The following is a 17,586-nucleotide window of genomic DNA, read 5'->3' as shown; positions in this document are numbered from 1 at the left end:
TAGGTTCAGATAGGTCGCCTTCAGCCATAAGATCATCCATATGTGGTTCCGTCATCCTGCAAAACTCAAAAGACCTTTCTCACTCAAAATCAAGTTACCGGAATGAGCGTAGCTCAAGTTAGGGAATACAAGGCTTATGTGTTTTTAGGTATAGCTTTCACAATCTTTGGAAAAACTGCGTTTTATCCTTCTTCGTATGCTGAAAATGCTTCAACAAACCTGCGTATGGGTAGAGTACCTTCCAATGAACAACTTTGCAGCTCGGAGTTTCTGCACAGGAACAACCCTTCTAAGAGTTTTAAGCACAAGTCAGTTCTGACTCCAGTTGACTTGTCTGACTTGCAGAGTTGCAGACTTATGTGACTTGCAGAGTTGCAGACTTGCAGAACTTAGTCGATTTATGGAACTTGCAGTACTTCAACTTGATAGACTTGCCAAATCTGATTGACTGTGTATGACCTGGAGTTTGTGAGGACCTCACTGATTAAGGAGCTTAAGTAATTAAGCTTAGGGAGGGCTTAAAAATCAACAAACAGTGCAATTCGTTGGGGGGGGGGGGGTCGTTTTCTGACGCATCGTGATTTTCGGAGGTCTCCTCTTGTCCCGATGTGACGAATTTTGAGATGAAGCTTTAACAAGCTTCTAGCTAAGCTTAATAACTTTGAAATTTAAGCTTTGAAGCTTAATAAGAGATATGGAAATTACTCTGTTCTCTGTACAAAACGACTTGATGAGGGAGAGTTGGGAGTGGTCCTCCGCCTCTGCAGACCGGTCCTTCGCGATCCGATAATGGAAACAGGGGTTCTTGATCGCTAGAAGTCTGACTGTATCGACAGTTTGTGACGAGATTGACCGTAGAGCCCGATCGTTCTAGGAGCTCCGCCTTCGCACGAGATGGGTAGCGATTGGAAGGTCTTGATCTCAGCTTCGCTTTGATACCACTGGTGCGTAGATTGGACACTGTACGTTCACGTAGTGAATGCCGAAAGGTCCCCAAGAACAATAGAACTCTACTTTTTGCACAAATTACAAGGTAAAAAGCATGAATGACAAGAGCAAGAGACCAATTGGGTGCAATCTCCCCCCACAAGTAATAGCCCAATTTACAAAATAGCAAGCTTTTAGCTTTTGAGTTTGCTTTAACACAAAAATAGGAATAAAGCTAATGGACGGTGCCCAAAGAATCTGGCACGCCCAATACAATGTCCAAATAGAAATAACATAATCGTGCGCCCATGCGCATACAAAAATAATAATAAATATCCAACACCTCAATAAATAGGCGTGACAAAATATAGGCGTGGCGCCTATCAAAATATAATCCATAAATCGAATACTCGCTATCCTCCAATGCTTTCCTCTGCCACTGCTGCTATCTCTACACATGAACTGAAGCATTCACAATCGTTAGTAAAATAATACAATTAAATCGACAAAAGTGAATAAACAGCAGTCTTCAGCTACATAAATAAATCAACTGGTTAGAAATAAATCCTAACCTTAATTTATTACGAGTGCACACTCAAAACTCATAAAAGTTTATTAATTTAATATGCATTTTGCGGAATCACCCGCTATGGAATCACCCATGTACACACTAAATTAATGAAATGCCGGAAAAGGACAGGCGTCCCCATCAACTTCTCGCACAAAGAATCCACTTTGTGTATGAGCCCCGGTCATCAAAGTTTACGGAATCCACCGTAAAACGTCACGGAATCCACCATGGCGTATGCCTCCTGGCATCACTGTTCATGAACTGAAAGCATGGATTACTAAATTATACTTGCAGGATGCAGACTGGGTAGCCTTCAAGAAGACATTCAAAGAAGAATTTTACATTGAGGACACTAGTTTGATTACACGCAAGACTTTTCAGAAGTGGGTTATACAACCTAATAAGGGTCTTGTGCTGGCTGCAGAATTGTTAAGAGAATTTGAAAGTCAATTTGAGTAACTGGATCTTGCAAAACAGCAAGCTCTTGCAAGTCAGAAAATTGAATTGTTTCTACAGGTAGCTGATCCTACGCTTCAAGAGAAGCTTTATGATTTGCTGGAGGATCAGACTACAGAGACAGGTTTGAAAGCAGAGTGGAGACATGTCAAGGAAGCTGTTACAACACTTGTGAAAAAGCATAGAAGAAGAGAAAGATTGCATATCTCTAGCTTGCCCACTGTTACGGGCAAGACAATTGATGTATCCAATAAGCCACCTACTTCTGTGGCTAATTGTATGTCTATACCTGCTATTGTTTCCTCTATTAGGGAAGATGTCTTAGATGAATTGGTCAAAGGCATGCGGGATCTTCAATTGAAGGTTGCAAAATTGGACGAAAAAGGACAAGAGGAAAGGGGACAGGCAGCAACCCCTAAGCCTGGAGAAAGATGTATGTGGTGTGACAATTTGTAGCACAAGAGAAAGGATTGTGCTGCCTATTAAGAGGCCTTGGTAGGACAGCTTATCCTTTGGAAAGATGGCAAGATCCATGCACAAGAAATGGGATTGCCTCTTGCTTTGAATTTTGGAAAGGGAGGTATGCAGAAGTTCTTGGAAGACTTGGCTGTCCGAAATGCTTATGCAGCAGTACATGCTTCTACTTTTGGTTTACAATTGGATAGAATGCATGACTAAGTGATGGTTGGCCATGCAGCAGTATATGCTTCTACTTTTGGTTTACAGTTGGATAGAATGCATGGCCAAGTGATGGCTGAAATATGGACACATACTTTACATGCAGCTGAAAAGAGAAAGGTCACTAATAGTGAAATGTCTCATGTAGGGCAAGACATTCGTGGCATAACTGGTTGGGAATCACCGGCAGATCCAAATTCAGTGTATGCATATTAGCAAAGTTACAAAACACAGATGTACTTGTGGAAGAAAAACGAAAAAGAGATGAAGATATTGCAGGGACATCTAAAAGAATGACAAGAAGAAGTGTGGATCAGTCTAAAGCTGCAAATCAGCCACCTCCCGAGCATTTTATGGAAGAGGTCAAGGAGAAAAAACAGGATAACAAACAAGAGGGAAAAAATAAAGGCAAGCAGCTAGGATATAAGTTGCAATCTGACATTGAGACAGCTAGAGATCTTAAGAAGGTTCTTGAAGAATGGATCTTAAACGGTCGGGTGGAATTTACCTTGGGAGAGGTGCTTGGCATTGCCAAGCGAGAATTTGATGATGAGATCATTGACATAATTAAAAGGAAGCGTCCATTTCTTGGTGATACCACTAGTGCATTGTTGTAATTTGAAGAGGAAACTGGTTTATTGGGTATTCGCGCTGAATATGAGCATGAAGTAAGTACTGGATTATCTATGCAGGATGCTACTAATCAGTGGACATCATGTGGAAAAGAGAAGAAAGTGGCTGAAAATGCATTGTCTTGTAGCAATATGCATGGTGGAGTAAGGCAAATGCAACAATATGGAGAAGAGACTCTAGGATTTATTCCTCGAAGTCACTACACAAGAAATCATTGGGCTAGAGTTACCACTGAAACGGTACTGAAAATAGGGGAACATGAAACTACTTGTGTTGCTTTTCTTGACCATGGGTCTGAGATAAATGTCATTGAGTGGGGATTGTATGAAAATGGTGCATGGCCTATGGACACTGATCATGGTTGTTGTATGAGGGCTGTAAATAATTCTTCAAGGGAGCTCTATGCTACATGTCCTAATGTAAAAGTGATGATCGGTAATGTACAGGAAGAGCAACACTTATTTGTGCAAGATAATTCCTCATATGCATTGATTTTGGTGTTGAAAACCAGAGTTGCAGCATTGGAATGTGTGCACAAGAGGGAGAAGAGAGCTCAAAGTACAAGAATGAAATCTTGCTTACTAAGTTGCTTAGAGTACAACTTGGGTACACTCTCCCACACTTGATAGTGACCCATAGGATGTTTATATAGCCTTTGCCAAGCTAAGGTTAGGGTTTCCCCTGCCCCTAGGGCTATTCACACTCATCTGCCCTTATACTCCCTTGCTTATAGTGGGTTCCTATGCCTTCCTTCTAACACCCCCCCTCAATGCCAGGGTGACATTAGATTACAAAGCATCTAAGAGGTTCCCCCCTTCTTGGGATGCCTTTATAAATCAGGCTTACAAGGTTGTTTTAGGTAGATGATTTAAATAGTCAAAACAATCGATCTTCAGATGGATTGGAGGCATTGTTGGCCACCAATTCTTTGGGTATATTAGGAGTGTTGGGGAATTTACTAGTGATATGCCCTATCTTCTTGCACTTGTTACATTTCATCTTCTCGGGATACTTCTTCCAGCAATTGTTTACAAGATGTCCTTTTTTCTTACAGAAAGAACATCTAGTGAGAATTGTATGAACCAATACTTGATCACGGGAATTTGAAGTTGCCTGACTGTTGATGCTTTCTTTGTGGTTCCTCTTTTCTTCATCCAAACAGGATTGAATGGTATCTTGCCAATGTAGGATTTGGAATGTTGGTGAGAGTGGTTACAAGAGTAGGAAACACATGTTTTACAGCTTTTAGGAGAGTAGCAATAGCATCTTCTTCATGTATTGGAGCTTGTACAGAGGCAAGTTGTCCCATAAGTCCCTTCATATGAGAGATGAATTTTCCCAAATCTTCTCCTGAACGATATTCCAAGCTAAAGAATTCAATTTTAAGGAAGATTTTAGTATTTTTTCCAGTGGCTCCATAGAGCTTTTCAAGCTCATCCCATTTTTCTTTAGCAGTGTTTAGTTGATCAACATGATGAATCAAGGATTCATCTAAGTGTAACATTATGATTGCTTGAGCACGTTGGTCATCCTCTATATCAACCAGATTTGCAGAGTTTATAGCTCTACTACCTTGAATGAGAGGCCAATACCCTCTCTCCATCATTTTGTATTTTATAAGTACCTGCCATGGGTGGAAATATTTGCCATCAAACTTTCGAATTTGAGGACGGACATCAGCATATGTTGTGGTCATTGGGAAGGTCTTACCACTTGTTAGGACAAGGGTAGTGTCTAGTCCCTTACAAATTTTCCATTGAATGCGGAAGAAAATCAAACAATTTGAAATAAAAGTTGCAATGAAGAGAAAGGTTGAAAATCATATAAATGCAATATTTCAAAGTATGACTATGGTGGTCCTTTCTTATGTGCAAACTTCTTCCGAGGTTTAATAGTCTTTTTAGGTTTTAATGAAGTAAACCTAGACTGGACTTCAGGCTCCTCCTTATGGTATGGATTAGTGGACGAAGCTTGTGTTGGACAAGGTTGGTCTATGATCTCAATGCTTGTTGCTGATGATTCCAAGGAGAGTACAATGACACTCATGCTTTTGATTTCATTGACCAGTGTACTTGAAACAAAGTCACTCACGATATGCAATACACTTCTAGTGTATGATTGTCTATGTGCTAATTGTACACATAACCTTACAACAATATACGAAGAGGAACAAAAAAACTCACTGGATTTTAGTGAATGCCCAGCAAGCAAATGATTAGATGATTCATGATTAGTGTTTAGAAAACACTATTGTCAAGCTTAATGAAGTGCTTGAATGGAACCCGGTTGGAAGTCAGCTTCCCAATGCTTAGTGATGTCCATTGAGCATGCACAAGAGCTTTAGAATCTGGAATAGGCTTAAGAGACTCTACTTCAGTGATTAGAATCACTGTTAATGAAGCTCATAGTGAAAAAATGACAAAATGTCAAGCTTGGATCTTGTTAGCTATGGCTGTCTCAAACAACACAGTTAGGATTAGGCAGAGATCTCTCTCTGTGAGAGAAATTTCCAGGAACCCTTGTAGATGAGGATAGCCCACTAGGGGGGCTATGAAAGCCAGAAGATAGCTGCTGGGATCGCGTCGCCTGCTGCGTGTACAGCAGCATGAATTTTGCGTTGTCAGAAACTGCACCTGTTTCTGGGAATCACGCAATGCCAGCCTCACATGTGGACAATGTCGGGGGTAGAATTAACGAGGAACTGCGCCCTGATGTGGGGAAGAGATCTCGAGAAGAAAGCACAGGCCGATATGGCCTCCTTTGTCCTCCCCAAGTCCTCCAATGGAGGTAGGTTATAGGCAGCTATGGAGGAAAGAAGGATAAGATGAAGGAGGTAAAGGCTCATGTGCACTTAGTGATAGCTGAGGCTAAGGGAAGCTGAGGAGATCAAAGATGGCTCTGATACCATGTTGAAAACCAGAGTTGCAGCAATGGAATGTGTGCACAAGAGGGAGAAGAGAGCTCAAAGTACAAGAATGAAATCTTGCTTACTAAGTTGCTTAGAGTACAACTTGGGTACACTCTCCCACACTTGATAGTGACCCATAGGCTGTTTATATAGCCTTTTCCAAGCTAGGGTTAGGGTTTTCCCTGCCCCTAGGGCTATTCACAATCATCTGCCCTTATACTCCCTTGCTTATAGTGGGTTTCTATGCCTTCCTTCTAACATTTGGGACATCCCTATATTACAAGTGTGCGTATGGAAACAAAGGTGCTTGATGATGGTTCTGCTTATGCAAGAGTCAGAAGCAAGGATGGGATAAAAGCAGTCCAATTTCTTATTGTTTGTGTTAATTATCCCAGAAATTGTGATACGCTTCAAGAGTATCCTTTGGTTCCAAATGCAAGGGAATTCAAAGACCTGGATTTTCATTAAAGCACTGCTGTAATGCGGGGCTATACTAGTGCTGTTCAAAGGGTGTACTTGCCTCTTGATGAAATGAAGCATGCATTTACTATTGGTAATGCTCAAGTTACAGGAAACAGTTCATGTTGGTTTAAGCCTATGGAAGCTATGTGTAGGCCTGAATGCATATCTATGAAACGGGCTATTAAGAAACAAAGAGAATTGGGGCTGTTAGCTGAAAATGATGGCATTTCAAGCATCTTTTATGGGCTAAATATTTCTAACACTATGGCTGAAATTTCAGCAACTATACATGCAGAAAATGAGGCTAAAAACAGAGTGTTGTCAATATATTCTTTGGATATGTATGATGTTATAGCATTGTTTGCTTAGCAGGAAGGATTACAATGAGCTGAAGCACTTATGGAGACAAAGTATAAGACAGTTGTTGACAAAAATGTGAAACCAATTTCTTTGTCACTTCCACCAGAGAGTGAGGGTATGTATGAAAAAGTTTCAAGGCAGCCAAGCTTATGAGATCCTAAAGATATAGGTCATCAGTTTACATATGAAACATTACATGAATTGAAAGTTGGTGCAAAAGGGTTTCTTTTGCGTGCTGAGAGAGACTATTTTATGCAGATGTTGGCTAGACATGGGAAGGCTTTTGCATTTCAGCCAAGTGAAATAGGTTGTGTGGATCCAAATGTTGTCTCTCCTATAGTCATATTTTCTATGCCACATGTACCATGGAATTTGAGGCCTATTCTAGTGCCTAAAGCTTACTTGCCAAAGCTGATGGATTTGCTAAATGAAAAGATTCCCATGAAGATCTTGGAGCCTTCTTCAACCCCGTACTCAAATCGTTGGTTTACTGTGCCCAAAAATAATGGGGCATTGATATTTATTCAAGACATGTAACCGATCAATAAAGTGACCATAAGAAATGTGGGTGCAGCTCCTGAGGTTGATGAATTTACAGAGGCTTTCGTAGGCAGAACGATCTATTCTTTGGGTGACCTTTACTCGAGTTATGATCAGTTTCAGCTTGCAATTGAAAGCAGGGTTATCACAACCATGAAGACTTCTTTGGGGTTAGTACGGATGTGTACTCTCCCACAGGGTGCAACAAACTCAGTGGCACACATGACAAATGCTATGAATAGGGTACTCAAGGATTTTATACCACAATTGACTATGCCCTTCTTAGATGGATCTTCCAATCAAAGGGTGTGCAGTGGATGAAAAGAATGAAAAGATGGATGCTCATGGATGCAGATAGTTTGTTGCAGACCATATTGTGGATTGTGAGAGGATTTTGACATGTCTCGAAGAGGCGCATTTAACTCTTTATAGACAAAAGTCTGTGTTTGGAGTTGAAGAGATTTTGATTGTTGGGCATATGTGTGGGCCTTATGGGCAAAGGCCATCACCAGCAAAAATAGATGGGATTGATAGAATGCAAGATGTATGCACGAATGTATTAGAGGTGCGTAGATTATTGGGTGCATATGTGTTCTATTTGATATGGATTCCTCACTTTACACATGTAGCCAATGCTCTTTATCAGCTTCTAAGGAAAGGTTAGAAATTTCATTGGGAAAGGAAGCATCAAAAAGCAATGAAGAAATTGAAGCAACTCTTAAAATCTGCTCCTACATTGAGAAAGGCTGACTATTCACATGGAAAGGCTATCATTATTACTGTTGATACAAGCCCAATCGGGATTGGATGGGAAATTGGGCAAGATGATGAGGAAGGACAAAGATATGCAATTTGCCTTGGTGCTAAAGTATTAACTGAACGACAGAGAAGATGTCCACAGGCTAAAAGAGAATTATGGGGAATTGTGACAGCCCTTAGATATGATAAGGAGTATTTTATGGGTGCTCATGTAGTCACTGAGACCGATTGTTTGCCGCTATTGGATATGATTACTAGTTGTGCTACTTCGGACATTGCTATGCTCCAATGATTACATACATCAAATCTTTGAACCCTGAATTTTAGCATATTGCAGGAAGAGATAACCTAGTGGCAGACATGCTATCTCAAGCACATTATGAGAATTAAGATTGGATGATGGATGAGGAGGAAGAAGATGACTTTCTTATGGCTGAAAATGATGTTGCAAGAGTGAGTTTAGCAATGCAAGGTATTGCTATAGCATTAACAGAAGCTTTGACAACAAAGAGAAGACACTTTAGATATTTTATATCTTGTGTAGAAGTGTTTTTGGAAGACAAGTATACAGGACAGTGGCTCAGAATTGGTCAATACCTCAGTACATTAACAAAGAGACATGAATGTTCAGATGAGGAGTTTAAGAAAATCAAGAGGAAAGCATATGGGTTTTTTTAAAAAGATGGATACTTATGGAAATATGATAAAAAGAAACAGAGTATGCCATTGCGAGTTTTGGGTGACAAAGCTTCACAAGTAAAAGTAATGCAAGAATTTCATGAAAGCTTGTGGGCTGGTCATAGAGGTGTTTGGGATACTTTTACAAAGATCAAAGAAAGATATTGGTAGCAGGGTATGTATAAGGATGTTGCTCACTTTGTGGAAACATGTATCACATGTCAAAAGTATTCATTTGTGAGACATCGGGATGGATTGCAACCCACATATCCATTGTCTCTTCATTTTAAGTGGTTGGTGGATTTGGTCACAATGCCTATAGGTCTTTGGCAAATGAGGTATCTTGTGCTTGCTCGTGAAGACTTGACTAATCAAGTGGAAGGGAAAGTTTTATATACTAAGACAACAAATGCTATGTGTACTTTTCTCTTAAAAGAGTGTGGGGAAAATTATAGCAACTAGGGGTGAGTTGGATGCAGATGAAGCTCATGATTTCTTTGCACTGTTGGGGATAAAGCTTGCTTTAACTTTAGCCTATAACAGAATTCATTCATCTTTAAGGTGTACTGGTACGTTCGTGGGAGGTATCACCCATGCATAGCCTCCTTCGACTTCTCTGAAGTGATGGTTGCTTCAAAAACCCCTCAGCCCTTACACCATTGTTTACACCCAAGGTGAACTTCATATGTTAGCTTTCACTTAGCTATCATAAGTTCATTAGGATGAGCAATTTTTACAATAGAAAAGTAATCCTCCATGGACTCAATCGAAACTTTCACTTCAAATTCAACATGCTTCCCTTTGACGTCAAACTTTGGTGGCTTGATTTGCTTGAGATGGAATTTTTTCTCTAATAAATCAATATATATGCTATTGGAAGGTGCTTAACAATCAAGGTCATATTATTTAGGTTGTTTATTTGAGGTAGCTAGAACTCTTTCGCTCCTGACTTATAAGTTAAATTGTTAAGGAAATACATGCATAGCTTATCGATGACTTATTCAATTCTTTCTAATACTACTATAACGTGCTTGACTGAAAAGATTTCAGTGGCATGATTTAGCGGTCCATCAACACATTTCCTAAGTGACTGTGTCTTATGACTATATTTTTGGCAATGGCGATGTAACTCTGATTGTCACATCTTAGCACTATTGGATCTTCATTCTGTACACCCATATGCCATATGATATTCCTTCTTAACTATACTTCCTGGAGCCCCAAGAGGAACACCAAGGAAAAGGGAATTCTCTTGCAAGAAAATCTATCTTGTAACATCAACAAGCTTGTTTTTCATGTTTCATATTGTCACAATGAAGAAAAGAACACCAGGCACAACAAATCTTCATGCAGCATCATGTAAATCTCCCACGGTTTTTAATAGAATCGACCATATTCTTCAACATCTTCACAAAATCCATCAATAGAACAAAGAAAACAAAGAAGTACACCATCTTTGAATGGAAATACATCACATAGTATTCATCTTCAATATCTTCATAGTCTTCTCTCTCAATCTCTCATATACAATCACTTTGTTTCAATAGAATTGGCTATCTCTGACTCTCTCTCACACACTCCATCAATAATACATCATATCCTCACTACAATCTCTCAAAATTACTCTCAATAATCACTCTTAGGTCGTGGATACCCCTCCCAAGAGGTATGTCTGATATGAAAGGTCACCAGAGCCACTACAGTGTCTCTTCACAGCTCACTACTGTCACTTCACTCTAGTCTTCTCTTGAGTCTTCAACAGCTACTTCTTCCACTTCTTTCAGCTCTTTTGCACTTGTATTCACCTCTTTCCAAGGCTAGAAAACTTTCCCCAAAGTCACACATACATTCCACAGAACACTTACAGAACAGTCTACAGAACAGTTCCAGAACAGTTACAGTACAGAAACAGAACAGAAACAGAACAGAAACAGAAGCTCTACAGAAGACCTACAGAAGGTTACAGAAGGTCATCAGAACTACATAACTCACTCTCAAACCATTCAAAACTCTCACAAACCATTCACTAAGCTTTCACAATATCTCATTCTTCATCAATCAATACTCCATCCCTCTTTACAGAAGACAATCAGAACAAAAACAGACCAAAACAGAGCAAAACAGAAGGTATACAGAACCATTCAGAACCTATCAGAACATCACAGAACCATCAACAAACATCATGATCTTCCAAAACACAATCAATATCATCCAAAACACTCTCAATCCACTTCCAAATCAATCAATCATCCCTTAAAATCAACCATTCAGCTCTCAAAAACAACAAAAATCAGCCAAAAAACAAGTCATTTCAACACTCAACATATCCCCACACTTAATAAGGAAGCGTCCTCGCGACCCAGGAAAAAGGTAATACAAGTTCATTTAAAAGCTTCACTTTGATCTTCAATATCTTCATACAAAGAATCCATCCACCACGACCCCATCTTATAACCTGTTTCTGATATAAAAATACAAAGAAAGGAAAACGCTTTCACACATTAACACCTCTTAGCAAACTAAAAATCACCACAAATTTGTAAAGGATATAAGAGTTTGCTTCTGCTTCTTCTGCATCAGCTTCAACTCTCCAACCACGACCCCATCTCTACAAATCTCCAAAACATAGCTCGTACACAAGATCCAATAGGAAACCACCATGTTCGTTTGACATAAATGAACTCACAACACAAACACTAATACACAACACAACCATCTGAATGACTTCTTCAAAAAGAAGAGTTTGGCATTAAAAAGCTTGCACCATACATTGGAAAGGTATCAATGAAGATGATCCCTCTTAAAAGATTGATGTTGTCTGAATCGATCCATAGATAAGGATTCATCTACAAAGTTTTTAGGAGGATTTTGGAAAAATTGGAGACAACCCATCCTTTCCAATAGGACTAGGTATCTGCTAGGCAAACAGAGGGCATGAAAATACAGTATCTCCAGCTGTTGAGAATCAATGCTAACATTGACATTCATGCACAACTTTGGGATAGGCTTTGAATCAGTATGGGAGTGCCTATGCATATACGCCAGATACCAAGCAAAGTGAGCAGTTAATCTCACTGAGGGATCTGCAGACTGTGAATATTGTTGGGCAAAATGAACATAGTTTTGATAAGCTTGACTTGAAACTGTCCATTCCCCTGGAATTACTGGCCAATTAATCTGCGGTCCTGTAAGGCAATCTTCCGAACTCCATCCCCTTCTTCTGGAAATCTGATTATCAAAACCAGCACAGTCACTAACCAACTGAGGTGGTTGAGATATGGAAGTGCTAGGAGAGGGTAATGGAATAAGGGAAAGTGGATGTAGGGAAGGATAGGAAAAATCATAAAAGGAAGAAAAGGTTAAAGAAGGAGTGGCAGAAATTTGTAAGGAATCACTAAGGAACGGTGTTAACTGATAAATAGGAAATGTGGAGGGTACATTTATGAGGGGTGAAGGACAGGGTGGAGAAGGGGAAAATACCCTATCCTCAATAAAGGAACAATAGGTGAAAATAGGAATTTGAGGGGAATTGGAAGGTTGGAAAAGAAGTGGTAAAATTACTGTGGAATGAGTTTGACAAAGGGAGAAATATATAGCATAACGGTGAGCCAATTGTTGGTAATAAAGGAGGGTAGGAACAGAAGGTCCTAAAAGAGATCGTCTATGATAGGCATCAAAGAAAGTAGCATCAAATGGATTATGTTTAGAAAGATAGGTTAAGAGATCCATCCTTAGTTGGTTAGTACTCTGGACAAAGGTAGGAGCTGTGTTTTGTCTTTGATTTAGGACCACCGAATCAATCATGGGATGCCACGAATTATCCTGACAATCAGCTACTTTGGAGGAATAACTTTGAAACATATCAGCTATGCGCAACTCCAAATGATTGACATATAGAACAGCCTGTAAGACCACATCCCCCACATACCATGCCATATCTACCTCATCTGGAATTAACAAATCGCCTCGGAGATACATGTATGACATCAGCATGGTGTCGGGCGTGACAGAATCTTCAAAGAGCATTCTGACTACCTCGGTCAACAACTCAGCAGACCAAGCCCCACTCCAGCCATCCTCTGGAAAAGGTAAATCCATCGTGGAAAGCTTCATATAGAAGACCAGCTTCTGTAAGTGGTAGTGGACAAAGAAAGAATGGTCTGGTAAGACATAGTCCTGAAACTGTTCAAAGGTAGACCATAACAAGTCCATTCTGGACTGCAATCTTTCCACTTTGTCTTGGAATAAAGGGCACAAAGTAGCCTGTCTCTGTAAGGCAGCCAAGTCCTGCTGTGAAAGAGAAGGAATTAATGGAACAGGAGGGCTTGGAGGAACAGAGCGGGACTTTGCAAGCTGATCCTGCAACTGTTGGATTTGGGAGGCTTGGTTGGCCACTGTATCATTAGCCATTTGTAAAGCTGAAAGCTTGTCATCTAATTGATCTTGGAATTCTTTCGCTTCACTGGACATCCTCTCCGTCTCTGCTGAAAGGCTAGTAACCTGTGACTGAGCCTCGAATAACTGGGTTTTCAATGAAGAAATCTCATCACTCTGAGTGGCAACCAGTTGGGTTTGCTGTTCCATTTGCTTAAATAGATCTGCTAGGGTATCCTTAGTAGATGCTAACTCAGATGTTGCTTTATGCAACTGGTCTTTGGACTGCATAAGCTCCTCATAGAAAGATGCGTACAACTGTTGAACACAGGCCGTCACGGACAACTCAATGGAACTTTGAATATCCTTGCAGAGGAAAGGAATGGCATCTCCTGAAACGAGACTGTTTAAGGAAGGAACTGATATATCCAAGGATCCTTCTCTATGTGCCCTGAATAGGTTATTGCAAGTGAGAAACTCAGGGAGGTCACTGCCAGAAGTAGCAGGGATAGGCACTGAGGGAAGTACAGCAGGGGCTTTGTCCGCTACCCTCTTCAAGCGTTTGCGCTGTATGACCAGGGGAGGCGGAGAATCATCATCCTCAATGTCAATAGGTGCTGACTCTTCGGAAGGTGGAGGAGGAGGTACTGGATCTGATGGAGGAGGTGGAGGCACAGTCTTCTGTAAACCTGAATAGGTCAAGAAGGCAGACAAATAGGATCCATAGGTAACATTGGTAACATTACCCCTCGTGACTTTAACAAAATGCTGATCCATCTTAGTAAGGAGGTATGTGCTCCAATCAATGGCAACTCCTTTTAGCACCATCCTGGAAGCTGTGAAAAGCTCTTTGGACAAATAGTGGGATGGCGTTTTGGCAGGCATGAACCTGTCCTGAAGGAACTGGCACATGGTCTTCCAGACGGGATCAGTGATCATAGAAAACGAAACTCCTGAAGAGTTTATCACTTTCTTAACATCAAGGACCTCCCTTGTCTGCTTCTGCAACAGTTTGAGAATCTCTTCATTAGAGAAGAGCTGTCGAGTGGTCACAAAAGGTTCTCCTTTGGAGGGTAAGGACAAAGCCTTCCCTAAGCCTCGAGACGTCAATGTCATAGACATGCCTTGGACTACTCCTGTCTTCTTGCTGTAAGAGGCCAGGAACTCATCACATACGGACGGATCCTCTGGAAGTAATGGAAAAGGAGTGGCCACAAAAGCAGCAAGTCCTGCCTTCGTGAGGGGCTCAAAAGTAAGTAGGGACGAGTAATCCCTACTAACTAGTGGGACGTACTGGATAGGGGGAGGAGCATGAGAAGGCGCCATTCAGATGGTTACAGACACACCACAAACACAGACAATCAAGGTGAATGCCTGCAAACCAACAGACAAAAACCAAGGATAAGAGAATTACCAATCAAACGTGACCCGACCTACTAACCCCAGGCAAACCACATCCTAGAAAAAATTTGACATGACCTCGAGACAAATGCGACCGAAAGCTTCATGCGATGCATCAAACAAACACCCTGAACCCCGTATCAGGCAATAAAAGAAAAAAACTACATACCGTACCCGTAACCGTAACTAAGGCATGAAATCAAAACCATACCATATCCAACACATATCAATACGACATCTGTGATAGAACCAAGATTGGACCATGGAAAACAACACTAAGAACTGCGTATACCCATCCCACGAAACGCTTCAGTGAAAAGGGAAGTAAGTGCAGTGAGGGGGGATTTAATTTAATGAAGGGTTGATTTTAATCAATTATGAAAAATGGGTGAATTTTTATTAGGTGATAAACCTTAATAAGAAAACGGCGGTTCCTTATTACAAATTTATTTACCAATTATTAGGTTAAACCGGTGCAGTTATACGAGTCCCGGACTTCGATTCCCGACTGGGTCTCTAAATGCAATTCATTGATTATAATTAAAGTGATGTGGAGCGCTTTTTTGCCAGCGCGTGCTCAAGTGACGGCTGGTTGATTTTATTTTAAATTTTAGAGTGCCTCTGTAGCGCACGTAGCGCGTGCGAAGTGAACGGCTGGTTTATTTTAATTTAAAAAAAAGGATGTGTGTTTAGCGCGAATGCGCGTGCCATGGTGGGTGAATTAAAGGGTTTATTTTAACAATTAATTGTGATTAAAGGGGAAAAATAAATAAATAAATAACAGAAAATAAATACCTGGCAGGGTGTGTATGAAATGCAGGAATGCGCACGGAAGAGTCCCAGGAGAGGAAAAGCAAAAAGCACTGATGAAACAACAAATAACACCTTAGCAGATGTGTTAATTTGATTTATGTTGGGTTTTTATTTTTATTTATTTAATTTAATTTTTAGGTATGAGTTGTTATGTTGGAATAAATGGAAAATGAGCAAGGGAGGTGAGGGAAATTTGTTAGAATGTTTTTATAATTTTTTTAGAATTTTTGATAATTTTTAAATGATTTTTCTATATTTTTTTGGCAATTTATGGGTAATTTAGGAAAGATGGATTTTTCTAAAATTATAGGAAAGGCAATTCCTAGCAGACAAAGGTCCAAAAATTAACAAAAAACAGAAGGAATTTTTAGAAATTTTTTGAAAATTTTTTATGAAAAAAAATGAATGTTGTGATTAAGTAAGTCACATTGATCACATAAATCACATTAGTCATATTAATCACAAGGCACATTAATCACTTAAGTTACTTAGGTGACTTAGGTTAGTTAAGTTATTTGGTGACTTAGGTTAGTTAAGTTACTTAGGTGACTTAGGTTAGTTAAGTTACTTAGGTTACTTATTAACTAACTTAGGTTAGGTTAGTTATTAACTTAGGGTAGTTATGAACTAACTTAGGTTAGGTGGTGACTAACCTAGGTTAGTGGGAGGGTGGAGGTGGAAGGGAGGGAGGAGGAACGATGGCGGTCGGGCGGTCGGCGGCGCGGCGCGAGGTGGCGGCGGCAGCGCGGGCGGTCGGCGGCGCGGCGCGAGGTGGCGGCGGCAGCGCGGCGGCCAACTGGACGGCGACGGCAGCGACCCGGGCAGAGGGCGACGACGGGCGACGAGGGCGGCGCGTCACGGCGGCTGGGACAGGGCGCAGTCGACCACGGCTTCGGCGGGCGGCGACGGAGGGAGGAAGGAGAAGGGGAGGAAAAGGGAGGAGGGGAGGGAGGAAGAAGGAGGAAGAGGGAAGGGAGGAAGAAGAAGGGGAGAAAGAAGAAGGGGAGGAAGAAGGAAGGGAGGAGCAATGGCGGGCAGGGAGGGAGAAGGAGGAGAAAGAAAGGAGAGGAAAGAGAAGAAAGAAGAAAGGAGAGAGAAGGGAGGGGAGAGAAGAAAGAAGAAGGGAGAGGGAAGAAGAAGGAAAGGCGATGGTGGCAGGAGAGAAGAAGGAGAGAGAAGGGAGAGGAGAGAGAAGAAAGAAGAAGGGAGAGAGGAAGAAGACGTGCAGAGAGGGAGAGAGAGAGAGAGAGAAAGAAAGAGAGAGAGAGAGAGACGGTTGAGGCGGGAGGGGGGTTGTTTTTTTTTTTTTTTTTAAACAAAAATAAAAAGAAAATAAATAATAATAATAAAAATAAGAAAATGGGTGGGCGGGCAGGAGGGGGTGAGCAAGGGCTAGGGAGGATGGGCGGGGTCAAGAAAAGGCGGATCCCCGTCCCGCGCACGTGCGCGGGGCGGGGTAAAAAAAATTTGCCGTGACGGGATTGAAATGACGCTGGGAGGACGGTACGGGGTACGCGGACACGACCGGGGCGCGTGGAGACGCGTTAAATCGAAAACGGGCACGTTCACGCGCAAAACGAGCGCGAGAAAAAACACAAAAATACAGAAAAATTAATAACTCCCAATCCGGATGTCAAAACGAAATACCGTAAGAACAAAAAGTGGGCAGGACGACAGGAGGGAAACAGGGAAAATACGGAACGGGGGTTCCGGGAGGGGTAAAGGGCGTTCACGTGCAAAAAACACAAAAAATGAACCAAAAACGCAATTGAAAAATTAATTACGAAAGATCCGTGCATCGGAATAAGGTGTGGAAAAAAGGAAAACTGTGCAGAAAGAGGTGCCCGACAATCCTATCATATCAAAACATAATTCCGACTGAAATAAGACGCGTTCACATGGGAAAAACCCAAAAAACAAACCCGAAAATGGGATCGGAAATTAAAATCGAACAAACCGTTTACCGGAATAACATGCAGTAAGAAGAAAAAATGGCCGCAGGAAGGAATGGCACAGGGTTATCACG

General features: G+C 41.1%; 1 protein-coding gene across 1 annotated transcript in view; it reads right to left on the bottom strand.

Annotated features, from left to right (window-relative positions):
• LOC148015461 (uncharacterized) overlaps positions 1-15,591 on the bottom strand; it is an 88,341-nt gene extending 72,750 nt beyond the window's left edge. Inside the window, exons 1-2 of the mRNA XM_087665209.1 lie at positions 15,543-15,591; positions 13,825-14,720 (exon numbers count right to left, since the gene is read on the bottom strand). Coding sequence (XP_087521335.1) covers positions 13,825-14,672 — 848 coding nt within the window. The 5' untranslated portion in view covers positions 14,673-14,720; positions 15,543-15,591. The remainder of the gene's footprint in view (positions 1-13,824; positions 14,721-15,542) is intronic.
• Between the last annotated feature and the right edge of the window lie 1,995 nt (positions 15,592-17,586).

The sequence above is a fragment of the Lygodium microphyllum genome, chromosome 24 (assembly GCF_053477565.2).
Source record: "Lygodium microphyllum isolate KBCC chromosome 24, Lygodium_microphyllum_v1.1.10, whole genome shotgun sequence".
Taxonomy (NCBI): Eukaryota; Viridiplantae; Streptophyta; class Polypodiopsida; order Schizaeales; family Lygodiaceae; genus Lygodium; species Lygodium microphyllum.
Note: the sequence above shows the minus strand (reverse complement) of the source record. Positions and strands in the feature narration are given on the sequence as shown.